The sequence below is a fragment of the Acanthopagrus latus genome, chromosome 13 (genome assembly GCF_904848185.1).
Source record: "Acanthopagrus latus isolate v.2019 chromosome 13, fAcaLat1.1, whole genome shotgun sequence".
Classification (NCBI taxonomy): Eukaryota; Metazoa; Chordata; class Actinopteri; order Spariformes; family Sparidae; genus Acanthopagrus; species Acanthopagrus latus.
In genome coordinates this window covers 342,129-368,928 of record NC_051051.1, presented here as the reverse complement: position 1 = coordinate 368,928, position 26,800 = coordinate 342,129, and the positions used below count along the sequence as shown (strand labels likewise).

At 42.5% G+C, this 26,800-nt stretch overlaps 1 protein-coding gene and 1 long non-coding RNA gene across 5 annotated transcripts in view; one reads left to right on the top strand and one right to left on the bottom strand.

The window, feature by feature from the left end:
- Positions 1-25,837, top strand: part of stk32a (serine/threonine kinase 32A) — a 68,577-nt gene extending 42,740 nt beyond the window's left edge. For all 3 annotated transcript variants that reach the window (XM_037120692.1, XM_037120691.1, XM_037120689.1), the window contains 8 exons: positions 1,956-1,993; positions 6,510-6,599; positions 8,732-8,835; positions 10,826-10,942; positions 12,842-12,967; positions 14,708-14,836; positions 21,136-21,200; positions 23,349-25,837. In XM_037120692.1, the coding sequence (XP_036976587.1) occupies positions 1,956-1,993; positions 6,510-6,599; positions 8,732-8,835; positions 10,826-10,942; positions 12,842-12,967; positions 14,708-14,836; positions 21,136-21,200; positions 23,349-23,463 (784 nt within the window). In that variant the 3' untranslated portion in view covers positions 23,464-25,837. The remainder of the gene's footprint in view (positions 1-1,955; positions 1,994-6,509; positions 6,600-8,731; positions 8,836-10,825; positions 10,943-12,841; positions 12,968-14,707; positions 14,837-21,135; positions 21,201-23,348) is intronic.
- On the bottom strand, positions 626-25,969 carry LOC119031905. Of its 2 annotated transcripts, XR_005078739.1 has the most exons (4): positions 25,831-25,969; positions 17,105-17,233; positions 2,140-2,277; positions 626-1,310 (listed from the first exon to the last, which is right to left on the bottom strand). It is a non-coding gene; the product is annotated as an uncharacterized LOC119031905 (long non-coding RNA). The 2 variants fall into 2 exon arrangements; XR_005078740.1 differs by lacking the exons at positions 626-1,310; positions 2,140-2,277 and adding an exon at positions 5,154-5,451.
- Positions 25,970-26,800: the final 831 nt, after the last annotated feature.

Genomic DNA, 26,800 nt, shown 5'->3' with positions numbered 1-26,800 from the left:
TTTAATACATGTTGATGCCTTGTTGAAGAATTCCTCTGACCAGTCTGACGGGGTCACGATGAGGTCAAAAGTCACGTCCTTGTCTCATCTGCATTTAAGTTTGAGGAATGATGACTGATGCACAACTAAACAACTAACCAGGTTGTGTGTCCGTTTGTCAGAGTGTTCAGAACACTTCTGTGAATGTGTTATGATCTGCCTCCATCGGCCTGACTCCACCTTCAGGAGCTACCATGTCTGTCCAACAAAGAACCGATCATTTCACACCCACAGACACAGCATCGCATTGTAGCCTCACAGTAAACAGTGAAATCTGCCTGAGTCATGTGAAAATGGCTGTGAGGAGAACTGTCTGTCACCACTGTTGTTAAAAAAGTTATAAGGTGATAGTTCTTAATGCTGTACACTGTGCTGTGTTGCATTAGTATGCTGTTATATTGTCATTACATCAGTGGCATAAAATTATCTGAAAATGACAATAATGTAATTGTGATTATTTCTAGGACAAATTTATCATCTAACAAAAGTAGTTTGTTACAAGTCTACTGTTGTTTGACTGTATTTGTTTCACAAGTAACGATTTTACGCTTTTGATAAAATGATTTATTGATATTGTGATATTCATGAATACAATGGTGTAATAATGCAAGTATGCTTTTTCAAAGAGCAATGACCAAATTGTGGTTGTTCTATTTCTCAAGCCTGACAAACTATTTCCAAAGTCAGTGAGTCATCTTAAACATGCATTGCCACAAAGAAAGAAAAATGGCTGCACACATGTAATGCGAGCCTGAAAAACGACATCAGAATACTCTGTGTTGACTTCAGCTCAGCATTCAATACAATCTCATGAACACTACGCACTGTGGGCTCAAATACAACTTAGTACTTAGTTCTATTAGTTCTTAGTTCAGTCGTTGTCATCACCGGAGTCCCCCAGGGCTGTGTGCTCAGCCCCCTGCTGTTCATACTATGCATGCAGTAATGTGCTCCCAGACATCCAGACAACTTCATGGTGAAGTGTGTGGATGTCTAACCCTCTTCACTTCTTGGGGATAGTGTAGGTGCGTCAGCAAAGTGTCTGCAAAGAGCCCAAAGGACACAACAACAGCCATCCCAGCCACAGTCTGTTCACCCTGCTGCCCTCTGGCAGAAGATACAGACGTGGACGCCGCTTAGCTCGGTTGGTAGCGTGTGCGACCCATGTGCCGAGGCTCTGCAGCGGCCCCGGGTTCGACTCCCGGCCCGGGTCTGTTTGCTGCGTGTCACGCCCCCTCTCTTACCGTTTCCTGTCACACTCTTCAGCTATCCTGTGAATAAAACCAGAAAAGGCCAAAAAACATTATTGAAAAAAAAAAAAAGAAGATACAGAAGTATCCACTGCTGTTCCGCCAGGCTGCGAGACGCCTTAACTCATCCTGTGCTCTTGTGTAGCGTAAAGGGACGACAGCGTGCATTAGGTTGTACAGCACTGTACTGCCGAATAGTAATGATATAAACCTTGATCCTTAATGTCATTAAAATGTGTAAGATTTGTATAAGCAGAAGTTGAAAATAGTTGTGATAGATAAGAGGATAAAGATAACTTTTGGGACTTTAGTGGTTAATATAAATCAATCCTGTGCTGAGCTTTTGTATTTACACTACATGTTTAATTGAACCATTGTCTTCTGGAGACTGACTGTATGAGCTTAATGCTACTACAGCTTGTTGCAAGTTACAATTCTAAACTAAAATTCCATCCGAATACAATCTGGTCCTGATTTTACTCACCACAAGAAGAAGAATTTTATTGCATATTTTTGCTATTGTTCCTGTTCTTGTAATATGTTTCTGTTTTTGTAATATTCTGTCGCTGCTGTGACAAATTTCCCCGTCTGCAGGACATTAAAGGATTTCTGATTCTGATTCTGACACTGACTAACACACTGTACTGTGTGTGCTTTTCCTCCCAGAGACATCAAACCAGACAACATACTACTGGATGAGCATGGTAAGATCTTTCCTTCCTTCCTTCCTTTCTTCCTTCCTTCCTAATTATGGATGTGAGTCCGGAAACAGAATAATCACATTTCATTATTTGTTGTTATTATACAAATAGGATAATAACATTTATCTTGACTCATGTGGTGATCTGACCTGACTTGACGTCCCAGATTCAAGACTGAACTGCTGTGACTGAGGATTTTACCCAACCTCCACCCTCCGGGATCACTTCTGCTCAGATCAAGCTGAAAGGCACAGAGGCAGGCCTCGCAGTCTCTGCCTAGATCAGTCCTACAGCATAAAGAAGGATAATACCTCATGAGTTATTGGGACTTTGAGAAGGAGTGTATAATTTAATTTCCTGCCCACACTGTTAGTGAACCACAGGAGAACAGGATGATATTCATAATAAGGGAAAATTCTGTTCTGAATGATTGATTTAGTCTCATCGTGAGCTTCAGTGTCAGTTTCACACAGAGAGATGAGTGTGTGTGTGGTTACACAGAGGGAGGGAGCATTTATAAATCAAGGCCATGTGAAGACAGACTGTACATTTCCTCATCAATATGTTAATCAATTGGAATGTTAAAGTACTTCATGTTATGATCCATTCTGCAGACGTCCAAAGATAGACATGATGGTACAGTATGCAGATGTACACAACATGCATATTAATATGCTGCAGGGATTTGCTCCCATTCAGCCTCAAGAGTGTTAATGTAATGGCCGAGGTGATGAGACCTGGCTCACCATCTGTGTTCAGTTCATCCCACCGGTGTGGGATGAAGTTGAGGTCAGGACACAAGCCAGGTTCTTCAACATCGAGCTGGGGAAACAATTTATTTATGGACGGGGCTTTATGCACGAGAGTATTGTCACGATGAAGAAGAACCAGTTTCAGTCATGTTAACTGTTAATTAAAGGAATTTATCTGGCAACCTTATAGTGACAACGTGACTCCAGGAAGGTTTCCTGAAACAAACCCTCAGAAAACCACCAAATGTGTCATTATGTTTTACTTCCTTATGGCACCTTGAAACTGGTTACTGAGGAAACTCTGAAACAGTGATTACTGCTGAAATATAGACCTATTTATTATTCTTTTTAAAAAACACTTAGAGCAGCTTTTAATTAAGTAATCATGTTTACAGCATACAACAAAATATCAAACTACTACCATTACTCTTCCTTAAAAAGCTCAACATGCAGCACAGCCTGATTTCAGACATTCACCTGTGCTTTCTCTCTGTCTCTCTGTATGTGTGTGTGTCCTTTCAGACTCAATCACTCCTCTCCTGCTCATGCATTCTGCCCCCATGCTGTCTTTTCAGTGCAGACCTGTAGTTTACCTCTACACTGAAGTCTAAAACAGCGGGAGGTATCGGAGGAGGGGGTGCAGGCTGGTTTGCTCCTGCATACCATGTCAAATTTGCAAGCTGGAATTGACCCGTTCTCCCTCCGTTTGTCCTCCGGGAGCTGCTTCAAATAGAGAAAAACAATTTACTCATGCACGTGTGACGTCGCTTTGTTAAACGGCGTAGCCCCAGGACACTGGTGGAAGCTCTGAAGAGAGCTGTTGTCAGGTTCAGCTACAAATACAGGCACTATATTAAGGCAGTAGCGTGATGGAAACTGTATGAACACCATGGCACTCTTTAGAACAGAACCATATAAGATCTCTCCTGATAAGAAGTACCAGGTAGAGTTATTAGGGTGATGTGAACAAGCGTCACACCTTCAGAAATGTTCAAATCGGAGGGGATTGTGTTTGGTGTATTATTGCTGCAACAACCCCTTTTCGCTAAAGGAGAAAACTGATTTTGGCGTCTTTGCTGCTTTGAGATGCAGATTTCAAGCATGTTTCCATAATGAGCATCATTCTGATTTGGCACACTCATTTTCGTTGTGGTATTATGAAGTTTAAATCAAAAGTCGTCTGTCTCAAATGTCGAGTAAAACTTTAAACAGCTCGTATTATTTCCGTCCACATTCAAATTAATCACTTAGTCCTATTTTATGATCGTCTCGCACAAAGCCGCACCTTAAATGTTTCAGAGTAGGATGTGGATTAAATCTAGGTCTAAAAATCACAACCTCACATTCACTGTGCTTACATTAGGCTAACAGAATTAAAACCAATGCCCTGACTAAACTTCATCATGACTAAGCAAGAAAGCTTCAGTGTGAAGTCTGAATGATCTGTCATGCACAAGCCTGTGAATACACAATAAATAATAATAGCTGAAATTTAAGCATTAAAAATGTGACATCATTTCAAATATTGAAATAAAAGAAATTTCAAAAAATGTAAATGGGACCATAGTGGAAGATTGACAACAATCATAGCTATCACTAGAGTGGTTCTGATTGGACCTTTTTGCTGCACAACCCTGCATTTCTTTTCACCGAGGCTGTCCTGGTGCGTCTGTAGAGAGATGTGGACACGTGACGACTGGATAAAACATTTAGAACAAACTACACAGAGAGGGAAATGCACTGATATGAAATAAAGAGCATGTGGGGATTATGACAGAAGCGAGCTGAACTTCTGTCCTGGCTTCATTACTCCCGCTTTGTGAAACAGGCCAAAGTCCATGGAATCATTCTGCATGTAGCTAATGTTCATGTGACAGGGTCTCAAAGTTTAAGTGTGGATACAAGAAATGACACTGTTAGTAGATTCATTTGTAGTTTATGTAGATATGCAGATATTAGTGTTGATGAGTAGCTGCCATCTGTGGCAGGGTTTTTTTAGGTAGCACAAAGCAAAGAGAAATTAAAAATAGAAGAGACGCGTGGCAGCATGACATAACCCCGGGATCAAACCTCGACAGTTGTGGAGGTAATCCCAGTAAAACACGTTAGATAACTAAGCCACCAGGAGCCAAGCAGGCAGGGAGGATGTGCATCCTCTTTATTTGGTGCACAGACCTGAGCAGTGTGAGTGAAGTGGCTGACTCTAAAGTAGTGCAATCGGGGCTTAAAAAGGGGGAAACAACCAAGAAACTACAATTAAGGCTTAAAAAACAACAACAGTAAAAGCATTGCAGCCGCAGTTAATACAGAGACATTCAGACCAAACTGCAGCCACACATGTCAACGATCACCGGAACACGGCAGCAGAAGAATTACTGTGAGGGAAATTAAAACAAGACAGATGAAGCAGGTTTTAAGATGGACTGGCAGTTTATGTGGTGAGAGTTTTCATCGACTCCTGATTCATTCACTCTTTCTTTTTTCCTTTATTTGATCATTGTGGAGCCGCTGGAACAAACAGGGTTGAGCTGACAGGTTCATCACTGCCGTCCTCGGAGCTGTTTGAAACTGATATCGCTGGTTGTGCTGGTTAAGAATTCCAACATTTTACTATTTTGCTACCAGAAACTTTTGGCTGAACATTTTGATGGCGGTAGTCTGTTCCCTCCTGCTGGCTACTGAGTAAAACTCCTGTCCTGAATCTGTCTTCTGCAAAGACGAGAGATGAAGATAGAAACAGAGAAAAAGACAGAGAAAGGGGACACCATTAAATATGAAACATGAAAGAAGCTCTACTCGAGCTCCACTTAAGGTCTAAAGTGACGCTTCAGTCCTCCAGCTGCAGTAACACTGGTCCTCTATCAGGGAAGCATCTGCACAGCTTTCCTATTCACAGGTCAGGTTGAGCTGTGAATGCAGTATGTGAGCACATCAACGACACAAAGAGGTAAAGAAGTGAAGAATAAAGCAATGGAGGGATATGTGAGGCGAAGAGAGAATCAAAATGTACACAGACAGAAACAAGGCTGATGTTGTCTGCAGCTCTGCATCCTCCTGTGCACACCTGAACCGACCAGCTCCTGCCTGTGTGTGTGTGTGTGCATGCGCATATGTGTGTGTTGGGGGTTACCGGGGACAACCACTCATCCGAACAATCACTCTGCGCCAAAAACTCTCCACTGCCTCTGTCTTCTTCTCTTCTACTCTGTATGACACGCACGCATGCACACACAGACACACACGCACGCACGCACGCACGCACACACAGACACACACACACACACACACACACACACACAGCTCATTAGTGTGTGCTCAGTGTGCGTGGCACAGGCTGAGGGCCGTCCTGAGACGCAGGTCACTGGTTTGACCTTGGAACACATTAACACACTGAGGACTCTTTCTGCTCAGTTTCAGTGTCATCATGTGTGATTTATTCCACATCGCAGTTCATTTGCATCTGAAGTCTTTTCGTAATATCAGTGTAAGAGCATTATGATCACAAGAATGCTGAAGGAAAAGTGGATTATGTTGTATTTTAAAATTCTTTTGATCCTCGTCTTTGCATATCTCACACCACACAAGCAGCACAGAGTAGGATACCTGATATGTGCATGTCCTTAAATTTAATTCCCAAAAATAAAAAAGCTAGTCAGTCCTGGAGGTGTAAGTGGAGCTCTGTGATCCTACAGCTCTGTCTCAGCTCTGGATTTATAGGGTTCCCAAACGTGAATGTGTAAAAACATATTCTGTGTCTCTTCATACAGGTCACGTTCATCTGACAGACTTCAACATTGCAGCAATCGTAAAGGACGACCTGAAAGCAACGTCCATCGCTGGGACTAAACCGTACATGGGTAAGAAGATGCATTTGGACAGAGCTGATGCAGAAATACAGTGGACAGTGCTCAGACCTGTGAGAGCTGACCAATCACAGCAATGAGGGCTTTTTGGGAGGGGGGCCTTAAAGAGACAGGCACCTATTTGGAGCATTCAGACAGAGAATGGATAGAAGTGCTGTGGCAATGGACATAATATGAAAAATTATGTGTTATTTGAAGCATTTAAAGCATCTATGCTATGAAAACATGTTCTAGTGAACACCCAACATGTAAGCATGAACCTGAAACAAGTCTTTTATGGGAGCCGTGGTCACATGGACAACCTTTCTACATTTCTACATTCCCATTAGTGATTCTCTTTAACTGCTGAGACATCTGATCATCCAGATATGTAACAGATTCATTTGCTCTGCCTGTTATTAGACCCACATTGTGTCCTGGAAACAAATATTACTGGATTTTGGCTTCATTCATCTTTTGACAATTGTGGAGTTCAACAATTCTTTAAGAATCTCCAACAAAAAAGTTTGTATCTCAGACCTGTTCTGTGAACATGTGCACAAATATTTTTATTCCAATCAGAGAGAACAGATCAGATTCATGTTGATCCAAGTGTGACGTTGTTGAGCCCAACTTCACCTGGAGAAATAAACCTCCCGTTGGTATTCACGAACAAGTTTGACACTTGCTTGTTTTTGTTATTTCGTTACTTGACAAAAATCTAAACATAGCACAAATCAGAGGATTCAAAGTTATACACATTGTTCACTCAAGCAGAAGTTCAGATACTTGTGTGAAAGCTTTTTCACTCTAAATACAAAGAAAGTACAGGCTTGGAAACGTACTCAAGATAAAGTCTGTGCATCTGCGCCTGTTTATTTTCTGTCCCTATGACACGTGAGAATGGTCTTGTGACCACGGGTGACTAGATTTCAGGCGAATACTCAGTGATAGATAATTCATAGGTTCTCTGGGAGGAAGAAGAAAACACCATCTCTGTTAGAGGCTCAGTAGATAAACTAGCAGCGCAAACCTGACATGACGGAGAGGATAGTGTGTGTGTGTGTGTGTGTGTGTGTGTGTGCGCGCGCGCGCGTGCGTGTGTGTGTGTGTGTGTGTTTCTCCCAGTCCTGATTTTGACCGTGTAATACAGATAAAGAATCAGACAGGACAGGTAAATGATGAGTGATGGAAATTCATCTTGACCATTTGAACAAGATTACAGCTGAACAAGCGTTTGGCTAGAACAGATTTTTCACTTAGGGAAGAAAGAAAAACAGTTTGGAAAGCTGGACCTATTATCTCTTACAAAGTTATTATGATATTATTGTATGTTATATCATATTGTATTATTATGATATGTTTTCAGATTAGATTCTAATATTGTGTATTTGCCTCTGGCTAAAAGCAAAGTTTATATTTTTCCTCCTCGAACAGTAGAGTGTGAAAGCTGTCAGGTTTTAGCTGAACCTCATCCATAAATCCTGCTGTCAGTTTGTTACAGCCTGCAAGTTTCATACGTTCTGTTTCAGACACGCAGCTTGTTACACAAGGGTGAATGACAAATCAAGTTTAAAATCCATCAAAAGGCGGTGCCAAATATTGTGCAACATCATTTTGCCACAGCGCTGCTGCTTTATGTCTAAATGAAGGCTGGGCTATTGATCTCTTTAATTGTGACCATGATCTGTTTTTTAGCCAGACTTACAGTAAGAATTCCCAACTTGTCAAATACCGACCTACAGTCCCAAAGCCTCCATATTTGACGAGTTGGGAATCAACTTCCTTACACATTGGGCCTTTAAAACACAACAATGCATTAAAGATCGTTCTTTGTTGGGACAAGCTCCTCGTCTGGCATGTTGCTAACTGACACACGTTGCATTAGTTACAATACTTCACCCACAGAAGAGCCACAGTCAGTAATTCTTCCCCTCAGCAGAGCCATCTAGTAAGTGACATCACACTTTGGTTTTGAGTATTTCCAATAAGGGCTGCAGCTCATGTTATCTCACCCAGACCAAAAATCAATAAAAACACAAACTGAACAAAACAAAATTTCATTTCTAATTTGAGGAAGAGACATGTCTCGTCACATACCAAAACGTCCATCTTGTTTTGTTGTACAATATCTTTCTCTCCACCAGCTCCAGAGCTTTTTCAGAGCTTTGAGGGCTCCCACCCCGGATATTCCTTCTCTGTCGACTGGTGGTCACTGGGCATCACAGCCTACGAGCTCCTTAGAGGACAGGTAAGTCAGACAGACACACACAAAGCACATCGCCGCGTCCCAACCCAGGCGCCACTCTTAGTTTTCTTTATGTTGCAACGTTACGTTGCTTTAGGATCCATTTTCTCGTAACACCCCGCTCTTATGATCTTGTAGGTTTAGGCACAAAACGTACTTGGTAAAGAATAATCCACCAACATTGCTGGAAATTGTCCCAAGGTCTGTTAAAAGTATCCAGCAGTGTCACGATTACAAATGTGGAAAATCTGTGGTTCCTCCAGACATGAACATCTGGCCACATGCATATAATGTGAGCGCCATATGACACCTTTCTCAGAATGATACGTAGCCTGACATGTACAAATGTTGACATGTCAGTGGTTTTCACCAACATGGAGACTTGGCTGCGTGTCCACATCACACGTCACTTCTGTGCTGACCTGCCGTCAACAACACATCTGACATCTAATAAGTCCTGTTGGTCGGACAGCAGACATGAAGTCCTCAGCTGTCATGAACAAAAGGGGGCAGAGCTGTAATTTAATTTAACACTGAAGCTGACCTGACTCAGGGAAGATGTTGAAATGGTTTGGTCACAGTGTGTGACCAATCGCTGCAGGAGAGGGACAACATAAACCTTTAGTTATTTCCAGAGCCGTATCATTGGAATTGATTTCTGAAGGATAGTTTATTTAATTTTGTGCTGGTCTCATCTGGAGAAGTTAGATTTTGATTTAGCAGAACCAAACACAGGACAGAATGTTTTCACTGGATCTCCTCACTGAGTCTGACTGGTGCCACAGTATTTCCTCTTATATTTCAGGATGATTTCATAAAATTCAGTAACATCTGTCTACACTGACGAGGAGCCAGAACACCTGAAACTCAAGTTTCAAGTCTAGTCCACTTCCCGACCTCAGAGTGACCTCGCACTACCACTGAAATATCTCCTGTCCTTCCTCAAGCTTTACTTTGCCTCCAAACCTTCTTTTTACTCTTCTAAATATGTTTTGTCCTCTTCCTGACCTCTACATCTCATCTGCACCAAAAATACCTCAAGTCCTCTCTCTTACCTCAGAGCTGTGTCCTGTAATTTTTTTGACTCGTTCAGGAGAGGCCTGCTGAGCACACACTACACTTCCAGTGACGCAGACGTTCCTGTATAATCTGTGTAATCGAACCCTCTCTTGAACTTTCTTTCATCCCTCTTGCAGCATGGTGAGAACTCATTTTCACTTCATGTCTGTCTCCAACGGACACCTTTCTCTGACTGCCACTCTTAATACCCCCTACAAACATAAATCAGTCTCAGGGCATTAAAAACTGCCCCGCTGGATGTGCACAATTATTTGGAGAGCTAGCTCGCTATTATGAAGCTCCCGGCACCTTTTGATCCCTTCCCGGCCTTTAACTTCATCTCATCTCCTTCTTTAGCTTCAATGCTGTTTTACTTCATTCACGCTTGGTGCAAACCATTTAAGTCCTCTCTCACCAACCTTCCCTGCTGGGCCTGAACACTGGTCGCAGAGAAAGATCCAGGCGGCTCAGCTTCTCTCCAGAACTGCAACACAATCACTTTTGCTTAGTTTGTCTGCCTCCAGACTCCAATTTCTCTGGAACACAGAGCCAAAGACCACTTCTTTATTTACTATCATAAATGTCAAAGAAAAGCAGGTGTGTCAGGGCCCTTACATTAAGAAGCTGAAACCAGCAAATGTTTCACATTTCTCTAAAAACATGATTGAAATGATCCCATCATCAAAATAGTTGGCAGCTGTGCCTGCCTGTGGCACCTTCTAACTCCAGAGGGTGGAGAGGGACTGATGTCCTCAACAGGCTTTAACTTGTTTTCTGACCCACAGAAAACCCTCTCACACAGCACAGCAGAGAGTTTAAGTTGTGCTTCGAGAAGAGTCCTGTTCTCTGTGTTTCCCTGCCGACTGCACAGCAAACAGCAGGCAGTTCATGATGATGAATCCAGGTTGTCTAACATATTGTCTCCTCTCTTCAGAGGCCTTACGTGATGAGATCCAGTACACCAGCTAATGAGATCCTCCAGACCTTCCACAAGGTCCATCCCAGCTACCCAGCAGCCTGGTCTTTGGAGATGAAGTCCCTTCTCAGAAAGGTAAATCAGCAGCACATGCATAATGGACTACAATATTTATCTTACCTTACACATTAAACCCACCTCCTCACCTCCACCAGGTGGAAAACAAACCAGCAGGTGTCTGCTGAGAAATACTGAGAGGAACACAAATATCTTAGGAGAGTAGAAGCCCAGACAGAGTCGCCTCTGTAATGAGTCACGTACATATTGTATACCTGTGCAGCTTGAAGCCTAACAACAGCACACCTGACAGCACCTGATGACTGTACACTGGACTCAGTGCTTCATTCACTCAACCTTGTGCTTGACTTTGTGTTGCTTGTCTCTTTATCCATCAAAAAATATTTATTTTTCAAGACGGCTGACCCAAATTATTTAAAGCCTTGAAGTTTCTGCTGTTGCCATGGTAATTGACATCCCAAAGCAGTATCTGCGGGAAAGAAGCACCAAAAAGAGGCAAAAGACTAATAAAGAGCGAGGAGCGGGGCCCCCCTGTATTATATTATATATAGAGCTCAGGTCTGCAGTAACTGTCCTCTGTGCATTGTTCATCTTTCAACCTGCACATGCCAACTTCTCACACCACAGATATCTGTTAGCCAAACTGAGCTCCAGAACCACGAGAGTCCAGCTTTCCGGGCCGGGCCTTTTGTTTGTTTTTTTCTTGGATTTTGCTCTTGGTTTTGAATTCTTTATTTCCTGTGGGAGGGTAATTATCCAAACTTGATGACAGCACTTCATTTGGGCAAACAAGGTGCACCTTCAGAATCTTAATTTATTGGTCCATTTTGCGGCCCATCTTGGACACTAGCTGTTTATATAAACACGCATCTGCAGCATCCGGTACGTCTGTAGAATCACAATGATACACAAACATAATCAGTATTCAAAAAGAGGAATTTGGGCTGTTTGTTCAAGAGCTACAGTTCAGAAGCTGCACAGTTTATACAGTGCTGTGAAAAAGTCTGTTCCTCTCTGCTGGAGTCCCAAAGCTTTACAAACGGCTTTGTAACCCTTCCTGACTGATGGGTGTCATTGTTTCTCATCTGTTCTTGAATTTCTTTGGATCGGGGCACAATGTGTTGCTTTTGCGGCTCACTTCATGATGTCAGACAGGTTCTATTGAAGTGATTTCTTGATTCTACAGGTCTGGACTCAGCTTTCCAAAAAAATATGGTTAATCACAGTTAATTCATGATTTAACAAGTGAGGGCAGTTACTTTTCCACATAGGGCCAGGTTGGGTTGGAAAGCTTTTTACATTTAATAAATGAAATCCTCATTTAAAAACTGCTTTCTGTATTTTCTCAGGTTATCTTTGTCTGATATTAAAATCTGTAAGGGAGCAGACATTGTACATAAAAACGTAAGTCTAAGGGGAAAAGTCAAAACATCCTTAGCAATGAAAGTTAGTTAATTCCAATAATTTACATGTACATTTTTTTTCTTTTAACGTAATTAGCGTGTTTTTCAATTTTAAGAGTCTACCCGTAATTAATGTCAAACATTTAGTCTTCGCTTCACAGCACGCCTCCAGCACAGCTCACACACACTCTGCCGCTGTGGCGTCTGGGTTTGTCTCGGCAGGGATCCACTGCAGTTAAACTGTTGCATTGCTTCGTGCTCAGACTGCTCGCACCTCATTGGCATTTCAGTTGCATAAACAAGTGTGTATGTGGGAGTGAAAAGGGGAATTGTGTGCGTGAGAGACAGATGTAAAGTCATGGCCATTTTCTTCCCATGTGTCTCACTGTCCTCTCTGCCTCCCTCCTCTCCATCCTTCTGTCCTGTATCCTCATTCTCAGACATCCTTCAGGGCAAACATGTGCTCGCGTCTCAGAGGGACTCTGTGGCAACGTTTCAGCCGTGCCTCCCCGTGGACAATTGTTCTTATCATAATCCTTTCTGTCTCCTTCAGTTGCTGTGCATTGATGTCCAGAAGCGCATTTCCTGTCTAGCCGAGCTGCAAGATCTGGACTACATGTCAGATGTCAACTGGGACGCTGTGCTCAGCAAGCAGCTTCCTCCCGGGTTTATTCCCAATGTGAGTATCAGAAATAAACTGACTGAGCGCTGCCTCAGTACGCTACACGACAGAAATGCTCACATCTGAACAGAGGAAAGCATTTTCCTGACATCGTCTTCCTATATTATGTTGAAGTGTTCCTATTCACCCAGCCTGAACAGAAATACAGCGTGGTCCGAAAAAATACCTCAGATAAATCTTTACTATAGCAGGATTTCAGAATAAAAATACCATCCATCCCTGAAGCCCCGCCTCCCTCCCATTTTCCCCAAATGTGACAAAGATGCAAGAAACACAAGATGTAGAGATCTACCCCATTCTTCATCGCATCTTTTCCAGCAGAGCTGTAGACACCACCCCCTGCTGGGCCCGGCTGGATCTCCCACTGCACAGCGTGTGCAGCAGATGTTTGCATGCCTCAAACACACAGACTGAATGTGTACCTGCAGCTCCACAGGTGGTGTCTGCATCACCCGTAAAGACAGCTCGTGTGTAATAATACCACCAAGCCAGAAGTGAAGCAAACAGTGTCTGCTGTGCTTCTCTGCAGTGTCAGCTTTTACAGTAGCTGCACTGACTTACATGTTTTAAAGGTGGTGACTGTAAAGGACCTTAAACATTACAGCTACCATTAGAGAATAATCATCATTAACACTAGCGTTCACTGGGTGGCTTTAATCACACCTCAGTTGTACCTCATTTGAAAACACTGTAACCGCAGAGCTAATCCGTTTTCTTCATCAGTGGGCATAGATAGGATAATGACAGATGTAACTGATCCAACTGCAACTAATGATTATACATATAAGAGAACAGAAAAATGTTTTACTGTACAAAAATGCCAGAATATAGTGAAAGTGCCTTTTAAAATGTTCAACAGTCTAAAAACAAAGATCATCAGTTTGCTGATGGCATCACATTTTCACCATTAAATGTCTGTAACTGGGAAGTTTTAGTCATTTTCCTGCTCAGGAATTTAGTTGAATCTCTTTAAATTTCTTATTTTTCCAACCAACAGTCTAAAAAGTTATTCAGTTGGCTAAAACAAAGGAAAGCAGCACATCCTGACCATTAAGAGTCTACAACTTGGTGCTTGTAGGCCAACTTTGCTTAGAAATTAAATGTTATATCTCTAATGATTATTATAACTGTCTGTGTTGGTCAGTCACAAGGTCACAACGATCAAGAAATACATCTGAAATACAACTGTGTTTCTGCTCCAGCACAATACGCAGAGCAGAATACATGCAGAATAATGACTGCTGCAGATTAATAAAGGGGTAAATGACTTAATCTAATTCAAAGTCTACAGTGACTGCAGAGCAGCGGTATCCCCTGCGGCCAGGCTGGCACAGCAGAGGAAGAACACGGAGGATCGATGGGGAATTGACGGTGTCTCTGGATGTAATTATAGGCTCTCCTCGGTCTTTAGTCCCTCACAGACTCGGGGAGAAGTCAGCCCTGATCATTTGTTCCTCACTTCCCAGCAATCAGTCTGCGTTAAAATTGACATTTTTATTGCATCATTCTGTATTCCATCACATTGTTTGATACTACACTGTATTGAATTACACATCTGATGTAATCACTGCACATGGTTTCGTGAGAATCAGGTGTCAGAAACTGTAACAACAGCTGATTGTCACCAAACAATGGAAAATCAAACGATTCATGGATTTTATACCAACAACTAATTGACTTAGTAATCACTGCAGTTCATGTTATTCTATATATATTTTTGAAATCTCTTCTCTACAGAAGAGGAGACTTAACTGTGACCCCACATTTGAGCTGGAGGAAATGATCCTGGAGTCCAAACCGCTTCACAAGAAGAAGAAAAGGCTTGCGAGAAAAACCAGGGACCAGGGTTCTGACGGGTCCCCACAGGTACGGCTCCTAACTCTAAATGTTAAAAAAAGGGTTCGCTCTGACGACCTCTCCAGAGAGGTAGACTGTTCAAGAGTTAGTCAACAACTTTCCTACAGATCATCTATCATTTAGAGGCAATGCACTTCTGTCTGCTACCAGGCACAGGACACGACGAGAGCTTTGAGGCTTTACGTTTCTTCATCTTGTGTTGTGACGAGGCTGTGACGATCTGGTCAGGTTTAGGCACAAAAAACACTCAGTTAAAACACACACAATTATCTAGAGGTGTCTCACTTTCCACCGCCATCCCCTCCACCTCCAGAGATGACAGTCAGGTCAGAAACATGTAGTGTGACCACACTGACAAGTGTCAGTACGGTACGTAGGCCTGTTGGTTTGCAGAAACACCAGTAAAAATCAAATAGTTTCCTTGCAGACATGGTGTGACATCAGTTTCTCTCTTTGTGAACGTAGATTAGAGATTAAACTGACTTGTCTGGTGAAAGCATTTTGTAACAAACAGCAATGGTTTCAACATTTCCAACAGAAGACACAGTTGCCCAGTGTGGCGACCATGAAAGTGGTTCAGTGTGACCGTGTCTCTCCCTCTCAGTGCTCATCATCACTCATCACTGAAAGCTGACCGCTGGTTCCAGTTGGCCCAGTTACAGGTGACAAGTTGCTCCTTAGTTTGTCTTTCAAATGCATCTGGAGTGCCATTAAGAACGTTAAGGACACATTTTAGAGCACTGTCCTCCCTCAACTTCATCAGAACAAATGGGCTGCCTGCCTGCCTGCTGCCAGTTTAGGGAAAGCAAAAAAAAAGAAATCAATCAGTGTAGCTGTGGTCCTTCAGTCTCTCACTCCGTCCACATTAATAAACTGTTGTCCTCCGGGTGTTTATACAAAACAAGGAGGAAAGCTGTGAAAGGTTAATGTGATCACACGGTCAAGTGGGAGACGTGGGAGGAACACACACATACACACATATTACACACTGCATGGTAAACACCACAACAGTGGAAGCTGTTGGGCAGCAGCGAGTTTAATTTTGTTAGTGCAGCAGCGGGACCTGAATATTCACGGCAAACTCAAGTTCAGAAGAGCTCAGGTCATGTGCTGAGCTGCATGTCTGCATGGAAAACCCTCAGCTCTTACTTCCAATCCATTTTGTTTCATCAGTGTATTTTGTATGGTTTTCATTTTGAATATGATTTAATGTGCGTGCTGTCACAACAGTGAGACCTGCCGCCTCCTACAGTACAGCACTGACACACATACAAACTGTGCCGGTACAAAATCGGTCCGTTTGGACTCTCCCACTCGTCAGCGCATTAGAACACTGGGACTCTTTCTAATAGAGGAGCAGCCGTTTGTTTGGTCTAGACTCCAGAGCACATTATTTGCCAGCCTGTAATAAGAAGTCAGAGCCGGCCCAAAGTGCACCATGTTTCATGAGAGCTGACAGCTGCTTGTGGAGACCTGCCTGCATCTGGATATCACTGATGTCGCACTGTGCAGCCAGACGACATTCGTCATCCTTTGGCCGCTTCAGACAAAGAGAACGTCTCCTATTCTAATGAAATAATGACAGCCGACTTGTTTCTGGAGGAAGATGAAGTGACAGACTAACAGGAGACGCTTCCTGTTCTCCTCTTTTGCTTTTCTAAAACGCAGGTGACTAACAGTGACCTGTAAGTGTTTGACAGGTCCTTCATATGACAATGGAGAATGCCACTTTAAAACAACACAGACAGTATAGTGAAGGGAATATTAAGGGTTTCTCTCTTGTTGTTTGTGTCCTGTTGGACTTCCTCTCTGGAGTGCTGCCATGTTGGCACAGTACTGTCAACAAACACTGGCTGAGTGTTCTGCCCTTTTTAAAATACTTGCCAAAAACCTCAGCATCCACTGTTAAAAGGTAACACACATAATAAACAGAAGATCTTTCTCTTGGTAAAGAATTGTCTTCTCTAAGTCTTTACACCTACCTTTAAACCACTCAAGTTGCATTTATGCCTTGTTGTCTCCAAACCACTAAGAAAAATCCACATGTACTCTGTCTGTAGTTGTTTCAGATGCAAAGTACATGTACTGTATGCTTAGATACTTTGCTATATGATATATTAATGATGAAACTTCCAGCCTTCTTCTAACAGTCATTTTGCTGATTGGAATCATACGTGTTTATCTCATTATATGGCAGAGAAAGAGATATGAATGAGACTTTAGAAAAAGCATCCAATGCAGTGATCAAATGCATTTTAATATAAACGAGGAGCGTACCTTCAACCTTCAGTGTTGTTGGGAGAAAGAGCAGGTATCCACACTCACGTTGATGATGATGTCACAACACCAGCCGATGTTCTGATGGGGTGGGCACTTTGGATCTGCCTGATCGTACTTTGGATGAAACTGAAAAACACAAAACAGGTTCTGTAAATCCAGTCTTGGAGTTGCCAGGGTGACCGGCCCCCTGTAGTCTGGACAGGAAGATGCTGACAGAACCCACTTTGCTCAGAAAAACAATCTGACTTCTGATGGTTTCATTTACTTTCTGCATCCTCAAACTTTCTGATTGTTTCATTGCTGACAATATTTGAAATTTTCAGTATGGCCTGAGACTTCTGGCCTCCACTGATGATTGTGAAAAATAATATTTAAACGTCTCATTTTTCTTTTCAAGTATTTATATTTGGCAGCCTGTGCTGGTGTCTCTGTGTCACGTAGAATATTCTCTGTGCCGTCTATAAATATCAGTCTGTGTTTGCCATATCCATTTACAAAGGACCTGTTGGGGTGCTTGATGGGTGTATTTGTGTATTTGTGTATGAGAAAGAAGTGAAGAAGTTCTGTGGAGCATTTCTCAACAACAGCTAGATAAAAATTGAATGAAGTGAGCTCGATGGCCTAATGGCTGGCCTGGCCTGCTTTTAGCCATCACCTTCAGGCGGCTCTGTATTCTTGTTGCTTATTCACTTCCCTCTTCTCCACACGTCCTCACACTCCATCCACAAAGCTGTCGACACGACGCGCTAACATCCCCACACAGCATTAGTTACCCTCCTCATTCATTTTTACCAGCTCATCTTTTATCCCCCTGCCTCGGCCTCCCCGCCGCCGCCACACTCATAACGTAGCTTAAAATTAGCTCAATTAAATCACTGATAATATACAGCAGAAAATTGGACTCAATATAAGAGATTAGAACAATATAAATTGGCCCGCACACACACACCCCTATTGTTTTTTGTTTTAGATAATGTACATTAGAAATAACAACAGCAGGGACTGCTAAACTGCTAAAGTGCTAAACGTTTGAGAGATGTGGCTCATAATGAGGCTGTGGTTGAGCCTGCTGTTCTGTTGGAGCCTAAACTGAACAGACACTCTGCTTCACCTAGGTTGCAAAATGTAGATAAATACATTTATTCAGTGCCTCCTCATCAGACATGAACCTTGTGTTTAGACACGTCATGTCCCAAAAATGTACCTGAAGCCTAAATAAACAGTTCAGGTTGCGCTTGCGTCCTTGAGACGTAGTTGAGATGCCTGATAGCTGCATGGATTATAATTTGAGCGGGCCGGGTGAGGCATGCGAGTGAGCATCTGACAGTCTTGGTTATTACAGACTCACTGAATAGCAGCGCTGCTTCGGACCGCCAACCATCAACCCGATACACTGGTGTTTGACAACCTGGGACTGAGACTCAGCAGTCAACTATATTTCTCTACAATTGCTCATTCCACCTTTAATGAGGTTATAATCATTAAAACCAAAGTAGACACACTTGTGCTTTTGGTGCTAAAGTGGAAGTTAGGCTCAGTAGTACTAATAGAGTACTTAGAAGCATTAGAGAATCATTTTGAATTTGCACTGGCCTTCCTTTGAATGTCCAGGATACGGCTAAGTGCCGTCTAAGCTGTTTGAACGGCTGGCAACAATCACCAGCTGACCAGACGCACCACTCCAAACCAATGTGATGCCAAAGTAGTGCCCTCAGAGCCTTCAGTTATTGAAGGTTTAAGACAAAACAATGAATGACAGATGACTGTTGGAGCACCACGGAGAGTCACTAAGAGGGAATAGGTTCAATCAACAAAAAACTATATGAATACAAAGGAGAAAGATAAATACATCTACACATGTAGAAGAGAACATTGGACCTCATGAATTGACATGATGACAGGGTTCAGGTCCAGGATGAAGTGAGTAGACTTGATGGTGTCTGAGACCGCACAAAACACATTTTTGGCTGTTCAAAAATTACACAAAAATTCACAACTTTAATGTGACATCATAATAATCTGCAAAAATGTGAAAGCCATTATTCAACATGGCACCATAGTTCAGGTGGAGCAACTCAACTGGGAGGCGGTTCTGTTCCTCTCTATAAAAAGAGCAGAATAAGAGTAAAGTGTAGATTTAATGATGAGATAGTCGTAAGACAGGATTTAAGCATCCTTCCCAAACCCCCCACAGAGTCAGAGCTCGTCTGATTGGTTCTGATGCAGGAACATTATCAGAATCAGTCAAAGATTTTAAGCTTAAAAAGATCAACTTTCTCCACACTGATTCTGAAACTGAACTATGAGGTTCAGTTGAAAAAGTTGTCTGGACTGTTCAGATAGTTCGCACACCTGTTTTTCTTTCCTCCCCATGTAGTAAAATTATTTACACTACACTCCAGCATTGTGAACAACCGCTTCTCTACAATCCATAGCGCAGACTTGATGTGCCAACATTGTTTAAATGTTACGTTATTTCCTACTGAGTAGTCACATCACAGACAACAGCTCTCCCCGCCTCAGATAGAGACAGTAAACCCAGATAGACAGACTGAGAAATGTCCCTGTTAGGCTCCCATCCAGCAGAGCACTCCCTGCTGGTTTGTCTCATTAAACTGAAAGTTTAATCAAGCAGTTGGAGCAATTAGCTTCTGAACTGTCTGTTTAAACTAATCAAATAAAGAGAGAATCGGAGAGACAGAGAGAAACAAGTGGTGAAGTCTCTCAAGTGAAGCTTCGTTACTGTTCTGTCTGCGAGGCCAGAGGCGTCTTTTAGCATTGTGCATTCATGGCGTCTTCACCATCTACGAGGCCCTGAATGATCGACACAGAGAGGAGTGAGGCAAAGCTAAAGAGTCAGTGACTGCAGAAAAGTCTGTTCCACACAACACAGAGGGAGTGAAGGACAAAGCAAGTGTGAGAAAAATAGGAAAAACGGTTCGTCATTAAGGCCTGGCTTTAAAGTATCGTTACACAAAGTCACAGTTGAGATATTACTGCTTTAAATTGACACACAACTCTTGAGACAAACTGTAAACTGGGTCACAGATGTTCTGACAACAGAAGTGCTGGTGCTCTGTCGACCAGTGCTGCTAATGTAAATACAATGTCTAACCCTAACCTAACCTAACCACAGGCTTTGTACATGAACCTGTAAATGAGGAAAGGGTTACATCATGCCTTCAGATCTGAGAATATGTCATCACGACAGCATCAGGGTGAAACTACATCATGCCTCGTTTCTCATTCATCATAACTGTCATGCGTCTCATCTGTCTCTGATGTGTGACTGATTAGACCCAGTGTTGCTGCTCTGTCTCTGTCTGCCTGCTTGTTGTTTGTCCTTTCATCAGCATCACCTCCATACGCATATGTGCATTCACAGCGTCCGAGTCTGCCTGGATCTTCCTTCTGCATGCGTGTGAATCTGACATTACCTTCTGTGATCCTGCAGCGACAGGACCCTCTTCACCACAAACCCACTTCATATCAACATGTATGCTGGTCATGGACCTGCATCTTGTTTCCTTCACTCTCCTCCTCTGTCATGCATACAATTATTAACACGATGCACCTTCTGTTCTCTTCATTCACTTTTCAAGTACACACACACACACACACACACACACACACACACACACACACACACACACACACACAGTACAGTGTAATAATGATGATGTATCTCCATGATGCCTCTCCTCACGGCCTCCCTGGGAGAGTGAGACAGCACCTGTCTTCTTGTCTTGGCACCACAGTTGTTGAGAACAGCCTGCTGTGACAGAGTCGGATGTTCTCACTTGATTAAGTGGCCCAAATATATGTGAGTGCATGGAGCAGGTGGAGACATCAGAGCACAAGTGTCCTCTAAAGTTGGGTCAGTGTCTTCCTCTTGCATCTTATTAAAGGAGAAGAAACCAGAATCAGAATCAGAAATCCTTTAATGTGCTGCAGACAGGGAAACAGTTTTCAGGACAGTCGTGTGCCGCTGTGATCACTGACTGTTGCTCTGTCTGTCTTTCCTGCAGAACGGTCAGCTGCAGCAGCGACTGGATAACGTCCAGAGAGACTTCATCGTCTTCAACAGAGAAAAGTAAGGAGGCTCCGGTAGCTCTCTAACTTTATCTTCAAACGATACTTTACATCTCGGTACGGAATAACTGGAATCTTAGTGTTAACTTTGACGAAAGGTCACAACTGTCAGAACTGGTCATTTTCAATATTTAATATTATTTTAAGTGAAATAAGGCAAAAGAGTTAACACGATATACAATGTATGTATAGTTAATCAAATTTCATGTTGTTGATAAAGTGTAGCTGGGCTGAAAGTTAAAGTGGCCTCAGATGAAGCTTGAGGACGCTGAGAAACAACATCCGACCCACATACTGTCTGTGTGTCTGACTGAGAGCAATCAGGTGTTTCAGAGAGCACATCCAAATCAAACTGACTGAACTGAAGCCAAACACCAGTCAAGACACAACATGAATCAGTGAATCAGTGAATGACTGAGCAGGTGCGAGCTTCACTTATGGAAGTGGGAGTCAATGACAATAATAGCACTGAGTACTAATATTACATCAGAAGACATCTACTGCCTCTATTGATTCGTCAAAATCATTAATTAATCTGAGACACAAAATTCACACCTGATAGATGTTAGACTGATGATTCTGATGAAAATAACCTGAGATTCAGTCTCGTGCTGACTTGACAACAGCAAGAGGACAAATGTTTGATATTTAAAAGTGCTCGGTGATACTTTGCTGCAGAAGATGTAATAAAAACTGAAGTCTGACATTTTAAATGTGAAATGTGCTTATTGGTATTTGTGCAATATCATCGAACTGCAGCACTGGAGAGCCCCGGCAGTTTTAGACATACGCATGCACGAGTTGAAACTGAACCTTTAAGACTGTGTACTGTGTTGCCTAGATACGAGAGAGCAACGCAGCGCACATGCCATGGACGGATGCCTATTTTTATATTTTTGTTCATGTATGATAAAACAGTAGCCGTACAACTGGGCATAGTGAGTTAATGTTCATCTTGGTAATAAACGTCAAGCACTGTGGAAACCCCAGTACAAGCGTGGCGGTACAAACTACCACAACCAAGAAACACGGGCCCAAACTGTTACACACTGCCTTGATGGAGCTCAGCAATAACTCCTATAGCTGGTGGTTAAGTGTTTTGCGGGTTTCCATGCATGCGTACATCTAAAACAGCTGCATCTAGAACTGCGGGGGCGGGGCCTTCAGGGTGCTCCGGGTCTGCAGTTAGACCCTTCTCTATTTGTGAGTGATGAAAAGGTTTAATGGTCGACACACAAAGAACAGGTCAGACTGTGAAACAACACAGAGGAGAGTGACAGCCGAGCTCACAACCTGCTGAGAGACCAAAATCAAATAAAACATTAATAGAGACTTGATGTTATTTTGGCACTAGAAAGTACGGCTACAATATACAGGAAGGCCAGGTGTTAATGTGAACTGTAACATTCAGTAAAACCAGCTCACTTCTGCATCACAAGGCCGGGAAGTCTAAAATGATTACACATTTGCCACTAGCTAAGCTTAAAGCAACATTACGTAACTTTTTAATGTTGATGTTAACGTGTCTTGACGTGTTGTGAATGTTTTTAGTTTCTGCAGTGAGAAGGTTAGTTAGTTAGAGTTTACCACAGTGGAGCCAAATCACACAAAATTCTAATTTCTACATAATGTTGCTTTAAGGTAGTTGAGGTGTTAGATGGAGCTCGATAATACAACGTCAGTAACGTCAGCCGCAGCGGTCTGCCCTGTTGAAGCCATGGTGAGGGACACATTTAAAAATCTCAATTTTGAATGAATCAGCGCAAAAACAAAAGTGTGCATCTAGTAAATTCTTTATCTGACAGATTCTGTTTCTTATCACAATGATGTCGCAGGTTGTCACTTCTGGGTTGACAACATTTAAAGATGCATTTTTAAATGCACCACTGACAGTTCTGCTGTGCTTATTCAAAAACTAAACCTCAGCTATGATCACATCTACAGTTTGTTTTGAGTAAACTTAGGCCCAACTGGTATATGAGGCCCTTGACCTCATGTTCATGAATGTGCATCACCACCTCAAATACACATTTTAGATGAATGAGACAGTTTTGAATAATTGTTGTTGGTTCTATAGAGCCATCCTGTCGTGCTTCTGTAGGTACTGGCATGTGTTCAATACTAATATGAGGTGTTCTTCGCATAACAGGTCAAAGAAAGCAGTGGATTCAGAGTCCTCTGAGCTGTCCACGAGCGAGAAGAACAAGGCAATAGAGGATGGACAGAATAACAACGTTCAACCGGCTGCCTACTTATCAGGATAGGACTCACGACCTGAGATCCATACTTATCACTTCACCTGCCCACAGCTTGTAGATCGGCTATTCACACCCAGACACCTTTCGTTCTGTCCCCAGAGCTGGTCTTCACTGTTCCTGCACCACTACAGCGTCTGTACAAACACTAATGCAGCAATATGCACTATTTCATTTTCACCCACAAAAAAACTCATTATCCAAGCGCTCTAGAACTGCAGCAGGGGAACAGACTCCAGGAACAGCAGCCATGACTCAGCCAGCCTATTCACTTTAATGTCACCAAGAAGAATGACTCTGAGCAGAGTGTCAGTCATATCATGCCCCCCTGCATCACCCCGGTGCTCTACGGTCTGCCTGACCTGTCTTCAACCTCTCCTCTGGGTGCTGTGCTGAACTGAGGAGGAGTCTACTCCCCTCCCAGAACGGAGACAATGCCACCGTCGCTCAGCTGGCACAGGAAGTCTGATGTGGCTGAAAGCTGTATGTGCTGCTGCTGTCTGAAGCGGGACATTCAGATTTCTGATCTCAACTTGGCATTTTCCAATTAATTGCAGTTCTTTGAACATAAAAAGGAAATGGACTCACAAGAATTTATATTAAAGGAGCCGGGTGGATGCTGTGTGCGTGACTTGAGAATCGAGCATGACTCTTAAGAGTACAAAACATTACAATGGAGAGGTTAATAAGGTAAAACGAGGCCTTTGTTTATAAGACAGCAACCACAGATTCCTCTTAGAAGAAGAAACTAAAGAGCTGAACTGTAGGCTTCAGCGTGAATGGCTCACTTTCTAATAGCAGCAGACACATGGCTGTAGTGGTCATTATGCTAGGCTTTGCTAATGAAGCTGACACAGATGGTAGGTTTGCAATATTTGGTAAAAGCTGCGGGTCCATCAGCTGCAGATGATGGCAAACCATGCTGCAAGTTGTCTGCACTTGTGTATGCTTTAGGTGAGTCAATAAAGAAATCAGATGTAGCTGCTGTAGCTTGTAGCTTCAGGCACACAAAATTTTGAGAACTGACCTCAATCTGCAAATGACCAGCTGGGTCTTGATATTTATGGTTTATAGCTATGAAACGTAGCTAAGGTAGCTGATAGATGTTGTATGTTCTGCACTGAACCTTGCTTTGCACATGCTTCTTCATCAAACTGTAGCATTTATGCACAGAGAGGCAAAAAAAAGGAAAAAAAAATAAAGCTGTGAGTGAATGCTTATTCCCTTAGGGATGGTTTCATAGACGAGGATTAAGCTGAGCCCTAGATAAGATTCATTGTCAGTTACTGTCTGCACTGAAATTCCTTTCAGTCATATTTTTAATGTCCTTCCACTGTTTATATTGTCTACAACCAGTTACACATGTGCCACTGGATAACTCTGCTAATTAGTTTTTGCAATCAATTGCTCCCTCAGAAGAAAACACTGCGATGACATTCTCAGCAGATTGTATTCAACAGGAATTTGGCACCAGCTGGATAAAACAGTGGAATAAAAAACAACTGGTATTGATTGATCCCATTTTTTCCACATTTAGCGTTGTGAACAACAATGAAGGAACCAATAAACACCCGGCAAGGCAATATCCCTCATCTTACTGCAGACTTAAAATCATGTCCAAGAAACCACACCTGCCTGCAGAGGGATGCCTTACACCAGAGATGTGGCACACAGCTGCTTTAACTAAAGGTGCAATGTGTAAGATTTGGTCAGAATTTCAGATTAAAGCAAAAAAATACACACAAAAAAACAGATTGTGAGGAAAGACCAGTTCATCTGCTTCCCTCCGTCCCTCCACTGTCTACATGGACTGTCACCATCATTACATGAAACAACAACAAGCTCCAAGGTAGCAGCCTACAGGTGAAAGTGGCAAACATTAACCTGTGTGCTCTGCATGAACATAAAAGTCTCAGCTGTGACCTCCTGTGTCTGGATTAAACGCTGCTCACACTGAGAGAGCCAAATTAGTTTTTCTGCAGCCAGAACTTTCTCCTGCGCTGAAACAGTGCTGTGGAGTAAGTAAGTCTATGCAAGGCTTGTTGCAGAGATGTCTACTGAAGTCATCATGCTAACAGCCGGCCAGCTCTGGCCTGTCTTATCTTATAGTACCAGTTGTAGCCTGTGCAGTTTCAGTCGGGAGATCAGCTGAGAGCTCTTTTAGATGTTGTGGTCTAATAAACCCAATGAACTCACAAACTGGCAATAAAGTCAATATTGTTACACGTAAAGAATACAGCAGTAAACCACCTGAATTCAAGTCTCTCTCTTTAACAGACCAGGACACGCTAATGTGCCCCATTAACTCATAAGCCACCCTTCATTGAAAAAAAGCCTAACTTGCCAGTGCCATCTTGGTTTGTCTTCCATAATCACCTCTAGTTCTGTTGAAATGAATCCTCAGTTTCTCACACTGCTGGTGCCGGACTCTCACTCCTCTCCTTTCAGCTCACAGGGCCACCAGCTGCGTGGCTAACTGCTAAATGCAGCTAGTAGCTCCAGCCAAAGGTAGCGACAGCAGAGTAGAGTCAGCAGCAGTGATATGCTGCCCCCCATTTGTTAGGAGCAACCTTCAGCTGCTGGCTTTACACATTGCACCTTTAAACTCCACCTGTAGGTTGTAACACCAGGAGCTTTTTCACAGTGAGTAAATGTTATTTCTACTCGTCAGTCTATTGACCTTATTATCCTGCAACACGGCTCAATCCTTCAAGCCTGTGATACGTGTCATGCATTTAAAACATATTTCACTGTTCTGTTCATTGCTTTTGGCACTTTTCTATTGAAGATTGATACAATGTTTGTGTCGTTGTTGTTGTCGTCGTTGTTGTTGTTGTTGTTGTTGTCGTCGTCTACATTGGTGTAATTTTACACATCCAAAGGTGATTTCCTGTAGAAGTTGTGAGATGTAGTGGGATAGTTAAACAGCTCAGAGCAAATGGTATTTGGGAATTATTATCTAAACTTGCACCAGATTTACAAAAAGTGATGGCATAAATGAATCGCTGATGAATAGTTTCTGACCCAGGTAATCTAAAAGTTGTGACGTTCCACACCTGTGAATTTCATACCTATTTAGGTTTTGTTGTTCTTCAGTTGTCACTGTGTGTTCATTGTATTCAAATGTGATGGAGTTGCAAACTATTAAGGTGTGCCTTAAATAATGACTTTCTTTTTCTGAACCAATCTGACTACGCCTTGTGCTTTATTTCACTTTGTCCTTTTCTGAATTATAACATTTCACTGATTGAGGATCAGAAGAAACACAATGGGACACAGAATGGCATCAGTGATGAAACCGTTCTTATCAATATTAGGAAGAATGAGAGGAAACTAAAGCAGGAAC